Source organism: Onychomys torridus, chromosome 12, assembly GCF_903995425.1.
Source record: "Onychomys torridus chromosome 12, mOncTor1.1, whole genome shotgun sequence".
NCBI lineage: Eukaryota > Metazoa > Chordata > Mammalia > Rodentia > Cricetidae > Onychomys > Onychomys torridus.
The window spans coordinates 37,952,317-37,965,251 of NC_050454.1; the positions used below are offsets into that span (position 1 = coordinate 37,952,317).

A 12,935-nucleotide genomic window follows, 5' to 3' on the forward strand; every position below is an offset into this window, starting at 1 on the left:
TGTGAATTCATCTGTGCCCTCAGCCTACCCTCTCAGCATCTAAGGGCTAATGGCTGGGAAGGGGAGGCCCTTGATGCAGAACTTTCTTGGTAAAAAGAATTAACTCATAATAAGCAGAGAGCCTTAGGGGAGTTGGTGTGCCTTAAAGACAGAAGTAGGGACACTCTGGGGGACCTTGCAGCCAGAATGAGATGCTTATATTGAGGAAAGTCTAGTAGAGAAAGCAGCGTTTGGCAGTGCTGGGAGCTCCCCTCTCCCTCTTGTACCTTCTTTGGGTGAGGACATAAACCCCCTGAAGTCCTGTCCCACTGTGATGGCCAGGGGTGCGGCTGACTCAGGAAGAAAGGAATTCGTTAAGGTGGAAGTGGCCCCATAGCTGATCCTTTGGTCTGGATGAACGGCTGCCATCTGTTGTAGTTCAGAGAATGGTGTTTGTCAAGCCCGGCGTCATTTGGTTTGGTGATAAAAGGGGAATAAGAAAAGAAACTTGCCTTGTTGATGCCGGATAAAAACCAATCAAAAGAAAGAAACAAATCCCGTATGAGGTGCACTAGCTTACATTCCCCAAATGTGGAAGTAAGGGCATTCACCTTGCCCAAGGACCACCTCTTCCTCAACGCCTAAGAATTCAGTCATTACATTTGTAGATTGGAAGACCACCTTCCCAACACTGCTCTGCTGTGGATATCGCTCTGTGTAAATAAAGTTCTGATTGGCCAGTGGCCAGGCAGGAAGTATAGGCGGGACAAAGAGAAGAGAATTCTGGGAAGTAGAAGGCTGGAGGAGATAAGGCCAGCCGCCGCCATGGAAAGCAACATGTAAAGACACTGGTAAGCCACAAGCCATGTGGCAAAGTATAGACTAACAGAAATGGGTTAATTTAAGATAGAAGAAGTAGATAACAAGTAGCCTGCCATGGCCATACAGTTTGTAAGCAATATAAGTTTCTGTGTGCTTACTTGGTTAGGTCTGAGCGACTGTGGGACTGGCAGGTAAGAGAGATTTGTCCTGACTATGGGCCAGGCAGGAAAACTCTAACTACAAATGGCACCCAACGTGTTGCCAAGAATTTCCACCTAAAACCTGAGAAAAAAGATTCTAAAACAGACCTAAAAACAGCTTCCTAGTTGTCTCTCTCAAGTTAGCAGCAGCCTGCCAGTTTGAGCTACTATGGCGGGTTCCTGGCGTGTGCGTCTGACCTGCAGTGTGGTGGGAATGAGGAATCTACAAGCGACATTTTACTCTGCTACATGGTGGACTTAGCCTTTGCTAGTTTAAAAAAAAAAAAAAAAAAAAAGGTTTCTGGGCTATGCACTACTTTGATAGGACGGCTTCTGATAGTTGATGGTACACATGGCTCCAGACCCAGAGCTGGCAGTAACCTGTATCACTGCCATGTTGGAAAGCTGAGGTGGGTGGAGCCAGCAGCCACAGCAGTGTTTCAGTCTTACAAAGATGGATATTACACAGAAAATCTGGTTTGTGTTGTCTTTGGGATTTTTAACTGCAGAGAAAGATTTGATTGTAAAAGCTGTTGAGTTAAACAAAAATGTAAATTTTAAAGGTGCCTTGACTTCAAAATTTGGATATAAGGATATGTTGCTTTGGAAAAGAGTCTCTGCTTTTGTTTCCACAGAAAGCCAGAGGCTGTGGATTTGTTCCAGATTAAAATACATCAGGTTTGATCAGCCAAGACCACCTGAAAGGTCGGTCTCTGATGACACCATGGCCCAGATGATCCAACATCCAGAATGGTTTCAAGGCAACTGGCTCAGAGGTTTACCCTCAAGGACTACTCCATAATCCTAAAATTTTCTTTGTGTCCCCAAAAGATACAGCACCCCCCTCCAGCAGGAAGTAGTAAGAAAAACTACGCCCAAATTCCCAACTGGCTTTGGAGATGGAATTGGCTCACTCCTTCTCTAAACCCAAGCACATTGTTAAAAGAAAAGGTTAAGAGCTTCTTGTGTCCCAAATCAGAAGAGCCCTCTGGTGTGGGACAGAGAAAAACCACTATTTTATTTAAAACAGGTTGATTATAAATGCAATCTCTTTCTAAAGATAAAAAGGGGATATGATATAGATATGATAGGATGAGAGGGTAAATTAATGAACTTACTTCTAAAAGAGCAACAACTTGTTTAAAATGTTTTACATTGGTTTAGATTTTAGTCTATTGATACAAACTTAAAGTTAATTTTGTTATACTGTGTGTATATTTCTAATCATGTTTAAGGTATTATGTTTGTATAGCTCATTTTAAATTGAAATGGATAATTAAAAATAGATTAATGATTAGTCATCTATGATAATCATACTCGTAGCCATGTTAGTTAAGTCTTCTAGATATACATAGAGATATTTCAGATAGATGGGTAATCTTCAAATACTTCAAAGACCTACAGAATATGGCATTTAAAAATACTTTTAAAATTTAGACTTTCTGGACAGTGAGACATGTCTGCTCCTGGCAGCACCAATTTACTTCAGAGAGGAGGATGGGCATTGAAGACACTTCATATCTTATCTTCACCTTGGCAAAAATAGCCATTTGGGCAAGAAACTGTTCTTGCCTGGACTGCTTGATCGACTGGACATGCAGGACCCATAGAAAGGTGACCACTAAACTTTGCTTGACAAAATGGTCCTTCAGGTTCCTGCTTCACAGAGGAAACTGCCAGACATTCTACAGGACATTGAGAGAAGTGACTGAGAGACTCTAGCCCTGTGGGCTGAAGACAAATGCCCCAACTTTACAAAGGAACATTAGGTGACTGTCCAGGCTGCCAGCTGTCTCTGTCTACCCTGCAAGACTCCCGAAAGTTGCTTGTATCCTTCTCCCATTTCTCAGGTAATATTATATCCTTCTGAGGTCTTTGATGTGGTTGAAGGCTACATAGTTATAATTTTCTCAGTTATGATAAAAGATAAGTTAGATATAAAACCTTAAACTCACAAATATAAGATAGATAGGATATCTTCTTTAATATTGTAACTGTAATTCTTACTTGATAATTGTTTTATTATATGTAATTTTACTATGTAAAAGTTAAAACCTTCCTTTAAAAAAAAAAAAAAAGAAAGGGGGAAGTGCTGTGGATATCGCTCTGTGTAAATAAAGTTCTGATTGGCCAGTGGCCAGGCAGGAAGTATAGGCGGGACAAAGAGAAGAGAATTCTGGGAAGTAGAAGGCTGGAGGAGATACGGCCAGCCGCCACCATGGAAAGCAACATGTAAAGACACTGGTAAGCCACAAGCCATGTGGCAAAGTATAGACTAACAGAAATGGGTTAATTTAAGATAGAAGAAGTAGATAACAAGTAGCCTGCCATGGCCATACAGTTTGTAAGCAATATAAGTTTCTGTGTGCTTACTTGGTTAGGTCTGAGAGACTGTGGGACTGGCAGGTAAGAGAGATTTGTCCTGACTATGGGCCAGGCAGGAAAACTCTAACTACACTGCTCCTTCACAGTTAGGAGCAGTGCCAGTTGCTAGGCAACCAGGAGCTTTACCTGAAGATCTTAAATGCTGCCTAATTAGTACAGAGGACCACTAGAGGGCTTGTGTTCCCAGGCTTACTCACAGGCAATTATTACCCCACTCCACTCAGTTCTGGCTATCTGAAAAATTCCCCTTCCCATAGCTGGGCAAGGCTGGTGGCATCTGGGCACCACAGCATTTTTCATCCCAGGGCTTTTCTATATAAGATTTGAGTTCAAATCACACCCTTTGTGTTCTTAAAATAACTAAGGGTAACTGTGATGTAACTTGGGCTGCAGACTTTAACCCACCTCATCGGCTGCAGGTAGAAAATGGCTAAAAAGAATCTGCTGAGAAAACCTTGGCCAATAACTGAGCTTTGCAAAATAAATTCTGTCACTGGTGTTGGGAAAAAAAAAAAAAAACTAACTTGAGATTCCATCCTACACCTATTAGAATGGCTATGATTAAAAATACAAGTGACAGTGACATCTTGTGCTGGAGAGGATGTGGAGCAAGAGCAACACTCCTTCATTGTTGGTGCAAATGAGAATTTGTACAGCCAATTTGGAAATCAATATGGTAGTTCCTCAGAAAATTGGGAATCAATCTACCTTAAGATCCTACTATACCTTTCTTGGGCATATGCCCAAAAGACACTCCATCCTACTACAAGGACACTTGCTCAGCTATGTTAACAGCAGCTTAATCAGAATAGTCAGAAACTGGAAACAACCTTGCCGTTGTTTGTCTTTCTACCCTTTTGCTCTTTGGGGAGTGTGCCACCCAGCTCCCAAATAAAACACACATGGAGGCTTATTCTTACTTATAAATGCCCAGCCTTAACATGCCTTGTTTCTTGCCAACTTATCTTAACCTAAATTAGCCCATATACCTTTTGCTTTTACCTTTTTCTATTTCTGTGTATCTTTCTTACTCCATGGCCAGTTGTGTGTGGCTGGGTGTCTGGCCCCTAACGTCCTTCTCTTCCTGTTCTCTTGATCCTCCTTGACCTTTCCTCTTCCCAGATTTCTCATTCTATTTATTCTCTCTGTCTGCCAGCCCCGCCCATCCTTTCGCCTGCCTCCCTATTAGCTGTTCAGGTCTTTATTAAACCATCAGGTATTTTAAACAGGCAAAGTAACACAGCTTCACAGAGTTAAACAAATGCAACATAAAAGAATGCAACACATCTTTGCATCATTAAACAAATGCTCCAGAGCATAAACAAATTTAATACATCTTAAAATAATATTGTACACAACCTAGATGTCCCTCAACCAAGGCATGTATTTAAATATATATATATATATATGGAGTATTATTCAGCTGTTAAAAAATGACATCATGGCCAGGAATTGGTGGTGCTCACCTTTAATCCCAGCACTCAGGAGGCAGAGCCAGGTGGATCTCTGTGAGTTCGAGGCCAGCCTGGGCTACCAAATGAGTTCCAGGAAAGGCGCAAAGCTATACAGGGAAACCCTGTCTCAAAAAACCAAAAAAATAAAAAAAATTTTATAAAAATTACATCATTATCAGGGCTGAGGATTTAGTTCAGTGGCAGAGTGCTTGCCTAGCAAGCACAAGGCCCTGGGTTCAGTCCTCAGGAAAATTTAAAACAAAAATTTAATGACATTATGAAATTTGCAGGCAAATAGATAAAATTAGAAAAATTCATCCTGAGTGAGGTAACCAAGATCCAGAATGACAAACTTGGTATGCACTCACTTATAAGTGGCTATTAGCTGTCAAACTACAATCCAGAGACCCAGAGACGTTAGATAAAGAGGAGGGCCAGGGAAGGGCAAATAGAATCAATTTTATGGGTAGATGGGGGCTGGTGAACACAGGAGTAGAAGGGATTTGTTGGGGGGATGGGAGAGGAAAGTAAATGGGGAGACAGCTAGAACTGGGGAGACAGCACTTGCTGAGGGTGGAAACCTGGTGCAGTGAAGACTTCCTGGTATCGGAGGGAAGACCCTAGTGATGACTTCTAATGATGGAGGATGCAGAGTCTGAACTGGCCATCTCTTACAGCCAGGCAAGGCTTCCAGTGGTGAGACTGTGTTGCATTTTGTTGAGTTATTGGTAGATAGGGTCCTGTGGTGATCCTTCAACAACCCAGGTGGATGCTAGGACCAAAGGTTGCTCTCTGAAAACTGACAGCAGGGTTCCATTGCTAAGGACAGCATCCACACAGCTCATTGAATGTAGAGAGGTCGAGCTGATGCCTGCATGGAGCCTTCACCCCTACATTCTAGTCTCTTTGGAACAAGAAGGTAATCTACAGGCTATAGAAGGAGAAACCTGGACACCAATCCAGCCATAAAACCCTCAACCTACAATCTGTCCAGTGTGCTTTGTGCTGAGGCAATGATGACACAGAACTTGTGGGAGCAGCCAACCAATGTTTGGTTTCATTTGAGGCCCACACCACAAGAGGGAGCCCATGTCCCACACTGCCTGGATGGCCAGGAACCTGAGACTAGATAGTCCAGAGACCTAGGGTAGAACCCAACACCAAAGATATATCTACCTTAGCAACAGGTTTTAGTTTTCTATTGTTGCTTAAACCATCTCACTATTTTCCCATTAATCTTCTCTTTCCCTTTCTCCTCATTGACAAGTACAAATTAATTTTCATTCAGTTTGTGGCTTTTCTTTTAAGAGACAGCTTTTTAAAAAGCTGGGGTTCGGGTGGGAATGTTGTGTGCTATGCTTCCATCTCGTGGCAATACTGAGCTATTACACCATAAGGAACATGGCTCACTCTAGTGACATTATATCATACGACAAATAGGATTATGTGTTCCCACTCTCGACACAGCTGATTCCAGAAGGGTGCGAGAGGGAAGCGAAAGAACCATATTCCATGAGAACAGCAAGACACGGAGAAATAGAACTGTTGATTGAGAGCAAACTTTTAAGGGAAATGGAAAATGCCAGGTCATAGACAATTATATTTCCATTATATTTCCAATTATAGTTAATTCCTGACAATTTTAAAGCACAAACAGATGAACTGGCTGCTTAGTCTGTAGTCCTAATTTCACTGCACAGTTGGTTCTCCATAATCCCAGGGCGAATATATGTTCTTTCAAGCAACTACAGCTCCAAATTTATCACCAAACATTGTGCCTATGTGGAACATATGCATCCTGTTTCCATTCTCTTCAAAGTACTACAGTGAGACAACTATTTACACAGAAGCTACATTATACTAGAATTATTAGTAATATAGGGAGTCTTTCAAGTATAAAGGAGGAGCTTGTGAGATTTCTCAGTGGTAAGGGCACCTGTTGCCAAGCTTGATGTCCTGAGTTTGATTCCCAGAACCCATAATGGCAGAGAGAGAGAAAACTGACTCCCAAAAGTTGTCTTCTGATCTCCATATGTATACACATAGAGACAGAAAGAGAGGGGGAGTGTGTTCACATGTGCAAAAGAAATAAAATAAATCTAATAAATGTTTGATATAATCTTTATGTATCTTTGGGGGATGTGAACAGATTACATGCAGGTACATCATCTCATATATGAGACTTGAGAATCCTTGGATTTCAGCCTCCTTAGGCTCCTGGAACCAGTCCTTCAGTAATGCCATGGAGTGACTGAATTGAAGAAGGAGGAGGAGGAAGAGGAGGAGGAGGAGGAGGAGGAGGAGGAGGAGGAGGAGGAGGGAGAGAAGAAGAAGAAGAAGAAGAAGAAGAAGAAGAAGAAGAAGAAGAAGAAGAAGAAGAAGAAGAAGGAAGGAGCTGATGTGAACCAAACAACCTCCAAATTCCTTCTGGATCAACATTCTATGACTATAATTTCCAGATCAATATATTTTGTCTATGTGACATTCAAGAAGCACACTTGAAAATTCTCTTTTTTATTAATAAAAAAATATTTTATTCATTTACATACCAATCACAAATACCCACTCTTCCCTCATGCTACCCCTCCAGCCTCCCCTCCTCCAAGCCCCCCCCCCCATTCACTTCTATGAGAAGGTAAGGCCTCCTATGGGGAGTCAGAAGAGCCTGGTACATTCAGTAGAGTCAGGTCCAAGCCCCTCCCCCTGCCTCAAGGCTATGCAAGGTATCCCAACATAGGTAGTAGGCTGCAAAAAGCCAGTTCATGCACCAAGGATGGATCCTGATCCTACTGCCAGGGGGCCTCTTAAGCAGGTCAAGCTACACAACTGTCTGGCTTATGCAGAGGGCCTAGTCCAGTCCTCTGGAGGCTCTACAGCTGTTGGTCTAAATTTCATGAGTTCCTACTAGCTTGGTTTAGTTGTCTTTGTAGGTCTCCCCATCATGATCTTGATGCCCCTTGCACATAAAATCCCTCTTCTTTCTCTTCAACTGAACTCCTGGAGCTTGACCTGGTGCTTGGCTATGGATCTCTGCATCTGCTTCCATCAGTTACTGGATGAAGGCTCTATGATGGCAGTTAGGGTATTCAGCAATCTGATCACTGAGGTAAGCCAGTTCAGGCACCCTCTCCACTATTTCTAGTAATCTAAGCTGAGGTCATCTATTGGTGAAATTATTAAGGCCACTCCACGTAGTTAAAAGGGAGGTTTATTTTGTGGGGTAACTTACAAATGAAGGGATAGGTTGTAGGGTCTGGCAAAGGTATGGCACAGTCCGGCGGTGTTCTCTGGAGAACTCTGCTCGGTCTACCTCCAGCATCCAGGGTCCCGGAACCAAGCGAGACCTCTCCTCTCCATCCTGGGTCTCCAGCTTCCTCCCTCAGCCCTGCCTTGTGGGCGTGACCATTACCAAAGCCTCAATGGGGGTTGGAAGTTCCAGGCCAATGCTGGGATGGCTACCTACTACAGTCATCCTCATGGATTGAAAATTTCTAGAGCATTGGAATTATTGTCCTTGCTGCTGCTGCTGCTGCTGCTTGTATATGATTGATGCAACATTAAAAGGAGCTTGGCTTTCCTATTATTTTTTGTTGTGGGCTAATAACGGCTACACACGCAAGAAGAATTTGAGGGCCAAGCCATGCTACCCAAGTTCACTCAAGGAACTCTTGGTTCCTTGCCAGAGAAACAGGCAAACATCATCAGAATGGAAGAGAGTGAACAGGGGGAAATTTATGCAAGGGACAGCTGAAGCTACTACAAGCTTCTCAAGGGACAGTGCCTTACTTTGTTTCCTAGTGGTGGGCACTTCCTTGTTTTGACAGATGTGGTTTTCTGCTGGGTTTTGGGTTTTTGTTTTTTTTTTTTTTTTTTGTTTTTTTTTTGCTTAAGATGCTTACTGGACTTGCAAAGGAAAACTCTAAAGAGATAAAGTCAATAAGCAGCCTCAGCACCAAGACACAGATGCTCCGTTGTAATTGAATGAAAGAGCTAAGACCTCTTATGAACCAGCTGTTTCCACTTTAAGCCTCTGGCTTGTTTTTATTTTTATGCAGACCATTTCTGACTTAAGAGTCAATCACAAAAATTACAAAGTGTTTTTACATCTTTCTTTAATATTGTAAGTAGTAGGTTTAGGGAAAAAAAAAGAAAAGATGCAATAAAAAGTCCAGATGAGTTCTCGTCATTGATTTGTCCTTACAATGAAGGAGGACACCCCAGGCATCTAAGCACGATGTTAGGGGTGGGGAGGTATCTGAACTGACAGGCATCCTTTCTCTAGGATGGATGCTTCTAATTTATAGGATCATTCCTTTGGGCAAAATTTGCTTTAAGAGCTCTTCTTCATTGCTGATTCTTAATTGGCCACACATTTCACTATCAACTCAAAAGTTTAATAGTCATCATAGACAGTGATAGAATGATAGTAATAGAATTTTGATAAAGCGTGGTTCTACTTATAAGTAATAATTTTCCAAACTGGATGTTCTAGAGGAACATTTTTTTGTTTTGTTTGGGGGTTTTGTTTCTTTGTTTTAGGGAAGGTTTGAGGCCAGGTCACTCATTTGTTATCACATCCTACCTTTACTCTGTTTTCATGTATTTACTCTGTGTGTGTCTGTGTGGATGTAATGCTTTTAAATAGCCACATTTAATAGCCATAGAGGATTAGGAAGAAGGGGAAATTAAGGTTTGGTTTTTTTTTTTTAATGAGACAGGAAAAATAAAGGGTTTCAATATAAATACTGAACTTTCCATTTGTTAACTATTCATACAGAATAAATAGAAAATGGAGAATAGGGCTGGAGAGATGGCTTGGAGGTTGAAAGCACTGGCTGCTCTTCTAGAGGTCCTGAGTTCAATTCCCAGCAACTACATGGTGTCTCACAACCATCTATAATGAGGTCTGGTGCCCTCTTCTGGTGTGCAGGCATACATGCAGGCAGAACACTGCATATGTAATAAATAAATTGATCTTTTTTAAAAAAGGAAATGGAGAATAAAGTTATCAGATACTGCAAAGAAGGACAATAAAAAGAGGATGAAGGTAATGAGGAGGAGAAACAGAGGAGGATGATGAGAGAAAAGAACAACAATAACAACATACCTAAAACACAAGAAGTTCTGATCCATGGGCTACAAGAATCACAGTCTGAGTTAAAATATATTAATGTGATAGGTTAATAACAACATATACAAGATATTAAGATCGCAAGTCTATTTGAAGTGATTTGCAGATCTCCCGTACTGTATTTGTCACTATACTGCCTGTCTTATAATATCCCAGTTGTAGAAAACTAATTTCCCTGAATGTCCATTCGGGGGCATTTTACATCCTTCCAGTGTGCTGGCTAGTTTTCTGTCCTTTTGATACAAACTGGACTCATCTGGGGGATGGCAACCACAATTGAGATAATAGAGTCCCTCCATAACATTGGGCAAGTGGCACTGGCAAATATAATAAAAACAAACTGGGTAGGCAAGCCATGAGGAGCAGCTCTCCTCCACCGTCTCTGCTCCAGTTCCTACCTCCAGGTTCTTGTTGAATTCTTGGCCCTGACTTGCCTTAATGATGAACTAAGGCCTGAGGGTTGTAAGATGAAATAAATCCTTTACCTCCCCAAGTTTCTTTTTGGCAGAATGTTTCATCACAGCACTGGAAGCCTTAACTGAGACATACAGGGAATGTCACCAGCCAGAATGTCTACTCTCTGTACGTAGGCAGGATGCTTTTAGAAGGATATAGGGCCCTCATTTAACAGTGACAGGTTAATATTTGGTACATTATCCAGGGAGCAAGGCTTCATTTAGAGGTTGATTACTATATTTAACCTTAAAGTGAAATACTTTTGTTATGAAGGGAATAAACTATCTTACAACGTGATAGTTTACTTGAAAACATAGTAGTATAATTTTCTATCATGCAGGAAGGTCTGTGTGTTTGAGGAGAGGAAAAAAGTTCCTTTCTGGATTAAGTGAAACCACAGGATAAAAGGAAAGGTCTTGCAATGTGGAATTAAGATTAAATTAATCATCTTTCTCTCATTAAGCATATTATTTTACAGAGTCATTATGTATATTCAAATCATATTGCACTGGATTAAGAGGATTAGAGCCTACCCTAGCTTCTTTGTCTGCTGAGGACAGACGCAGCTAAGAGTTTACTGAGTGGAGAATCAAGCATCCTGCTAAGAAGCTTCCCTGGAAAGAGGAAAAACAAAAGGTGTTGCCTTGTTGTCCTTACATTGCTGATGAGGGCGACAGACACACACCTGTGTGATATTTATTCTTTTGAAAGACGCATGGGCAGGCAATCTCAGTAGCTGTATTGGTGGTATCCACCTGCATTCCTTTCTTCTAGAAGACATGGTCCTGGCTGTTTGGTTGGTCTCCTTCACCTACACCTGGATTGCATGGATGCCGGATGCTTCTGCTACTTCTGCCATCAAGAGACACCATCGGCAGTGCCTAGCTTCAATGAAACAAACACGGTAAGATACAGAAATATAGTCATCAGTTATTTCCTGTTTTCTCCCCGACAACTGCCTTAGATCCTCTGCTGGTCTAGAAACATAACTTTAAGGGAAGCCCATCTCTGTCCCTGTACCTGTATTTGCAATAGCACTGACCTATCAGAATCAATCACCTCTGATTAACATCCAAAAGCATGGGCTCTTTCATCTTTGGCATTATTTGTTTTATTTGTTTAGTTGTGTTTATTTGGAGAGAAAGTAGTTAAAAGTTTCACATATGAATAATCCTTCAGGGAGCTTGTTTTCTCAGTGTGGAATGCATTTATCATTAATAACGATACTTGTTCACAGTTTCTTCGAATTTTGAATTAGAAGTAGTTTAAGAAACAACTTCTTTCCATGTCAATTTCATGGAGGGCAATATAGTTTTATGCATTGAAGAGATAGTGTAAAGAAGCATCAAAACCATTTATTATATTTTGAAAATAGCATTCATGTATTTAAAATATCTTTCTGAAGATCAACTCATCATTGTTGTTATTTTCCCATCAGTAGCATGAGATGCCAGGCTATTACCAGGAGAAATCAGTACATTATAATAACCAGGGCATCGCAACTTGCCTGGGGCTTCCCAGGTTTCACTAAGAGCACTCTGAATTCCCTAGCCTTACAAACTGGACAAGTCATCCCTAGAATGTCCTTGCAAAACTCTTCCTTTTTTATGAGATTCTCAAAAGACCTAACCTGTGAAGAGGCAGCTGTCCAACAGCTTGTCCTTATAACCTTGCATATTCATGAAACACTCACCACCAGATCAGGAAAAAGAACAAAACATTTAACCAATACCTTTAGATTCCTCAGGTTTAAAGAAGACAGAAACTGTAGTCCCAATTCCCTATCTCCTTTGTACTCTTAAAGTTGTAGTTGAAATAGAATTACATCATTTTCCTCTTCACTTTCCTCCTTCCAACCCCTTCAATAGACCAACACACTTTCAAGTTGATAGACTCTTTTTCTTTGACTATTGTTACATGCGTTCGTGCACACGTATGCATATACACACATGTTTATGTATATTTGTGTGTATATTGTGTGTATGTATGCTTGGGGTATGTATATATGTGTGTGCACAAATACACAAATACAACCATTTTGATTCCATCTTTGTTGCCTATGTGTATATGGCTTCAGGGTCGACCACTCTTCATAGGACAACCAATAAGGGGGGCTCATCCCTGGGAGAGGCTAATTCTCCTTCTCCCAGCAATCAGAGTCACTTTTGGTTCTTTGCTAGGAGTGGGACTCCATGGAATCTTCCACCTTCTACATTAGCATGTTTATTGATAATGCCATTGTTCCAATCTTGTCTCTGTAGCCATTTCTAGGAGAAGCTGTTTTGCAGCAGACTTCCCGGTATTTGGCTCTTACAGTCTTTCCACCTATGAACCATCACAATGACCAGCATGGCAAGATGTAGGTAAAGGTGCATTAAGTGTCACTCTCATGTTGGTGCCAACCAATGGCTGTCTGACTTAAGGCCCACTCAACAGGAGAGAAATCATGCCTGGCACTGGACCTGGCCAACGTCCCAGAGCTCATGTGCTCAAGGACCTGGGAAGAAA

General features: G+C 41.4%; 1 protein-coding gene across 1 annotated transcript in view; it reads left to right on the plus strand.

The window, feature by feature from the left end:
• Positions 1-11,206: 11,206 nt before the first annotated feature.
• Positions 11,207-12,935, plus strand: part of Gabrr3 (gamma-aminobutyric acid type A receptor subunit rho3) — a 52,452-nt gene continuing 50,723 nt past the window's right edge. Inside the window, exon 1 of the mRNA XM_036204176.1 lies at positions 11,207-11,331. Coding sequence (XP_036060069.1) covers positions 11,207-11,331 — 125 coding nt within the window. The remainder of the gene's footprint in view (positions 11,332-12,935) is intronic.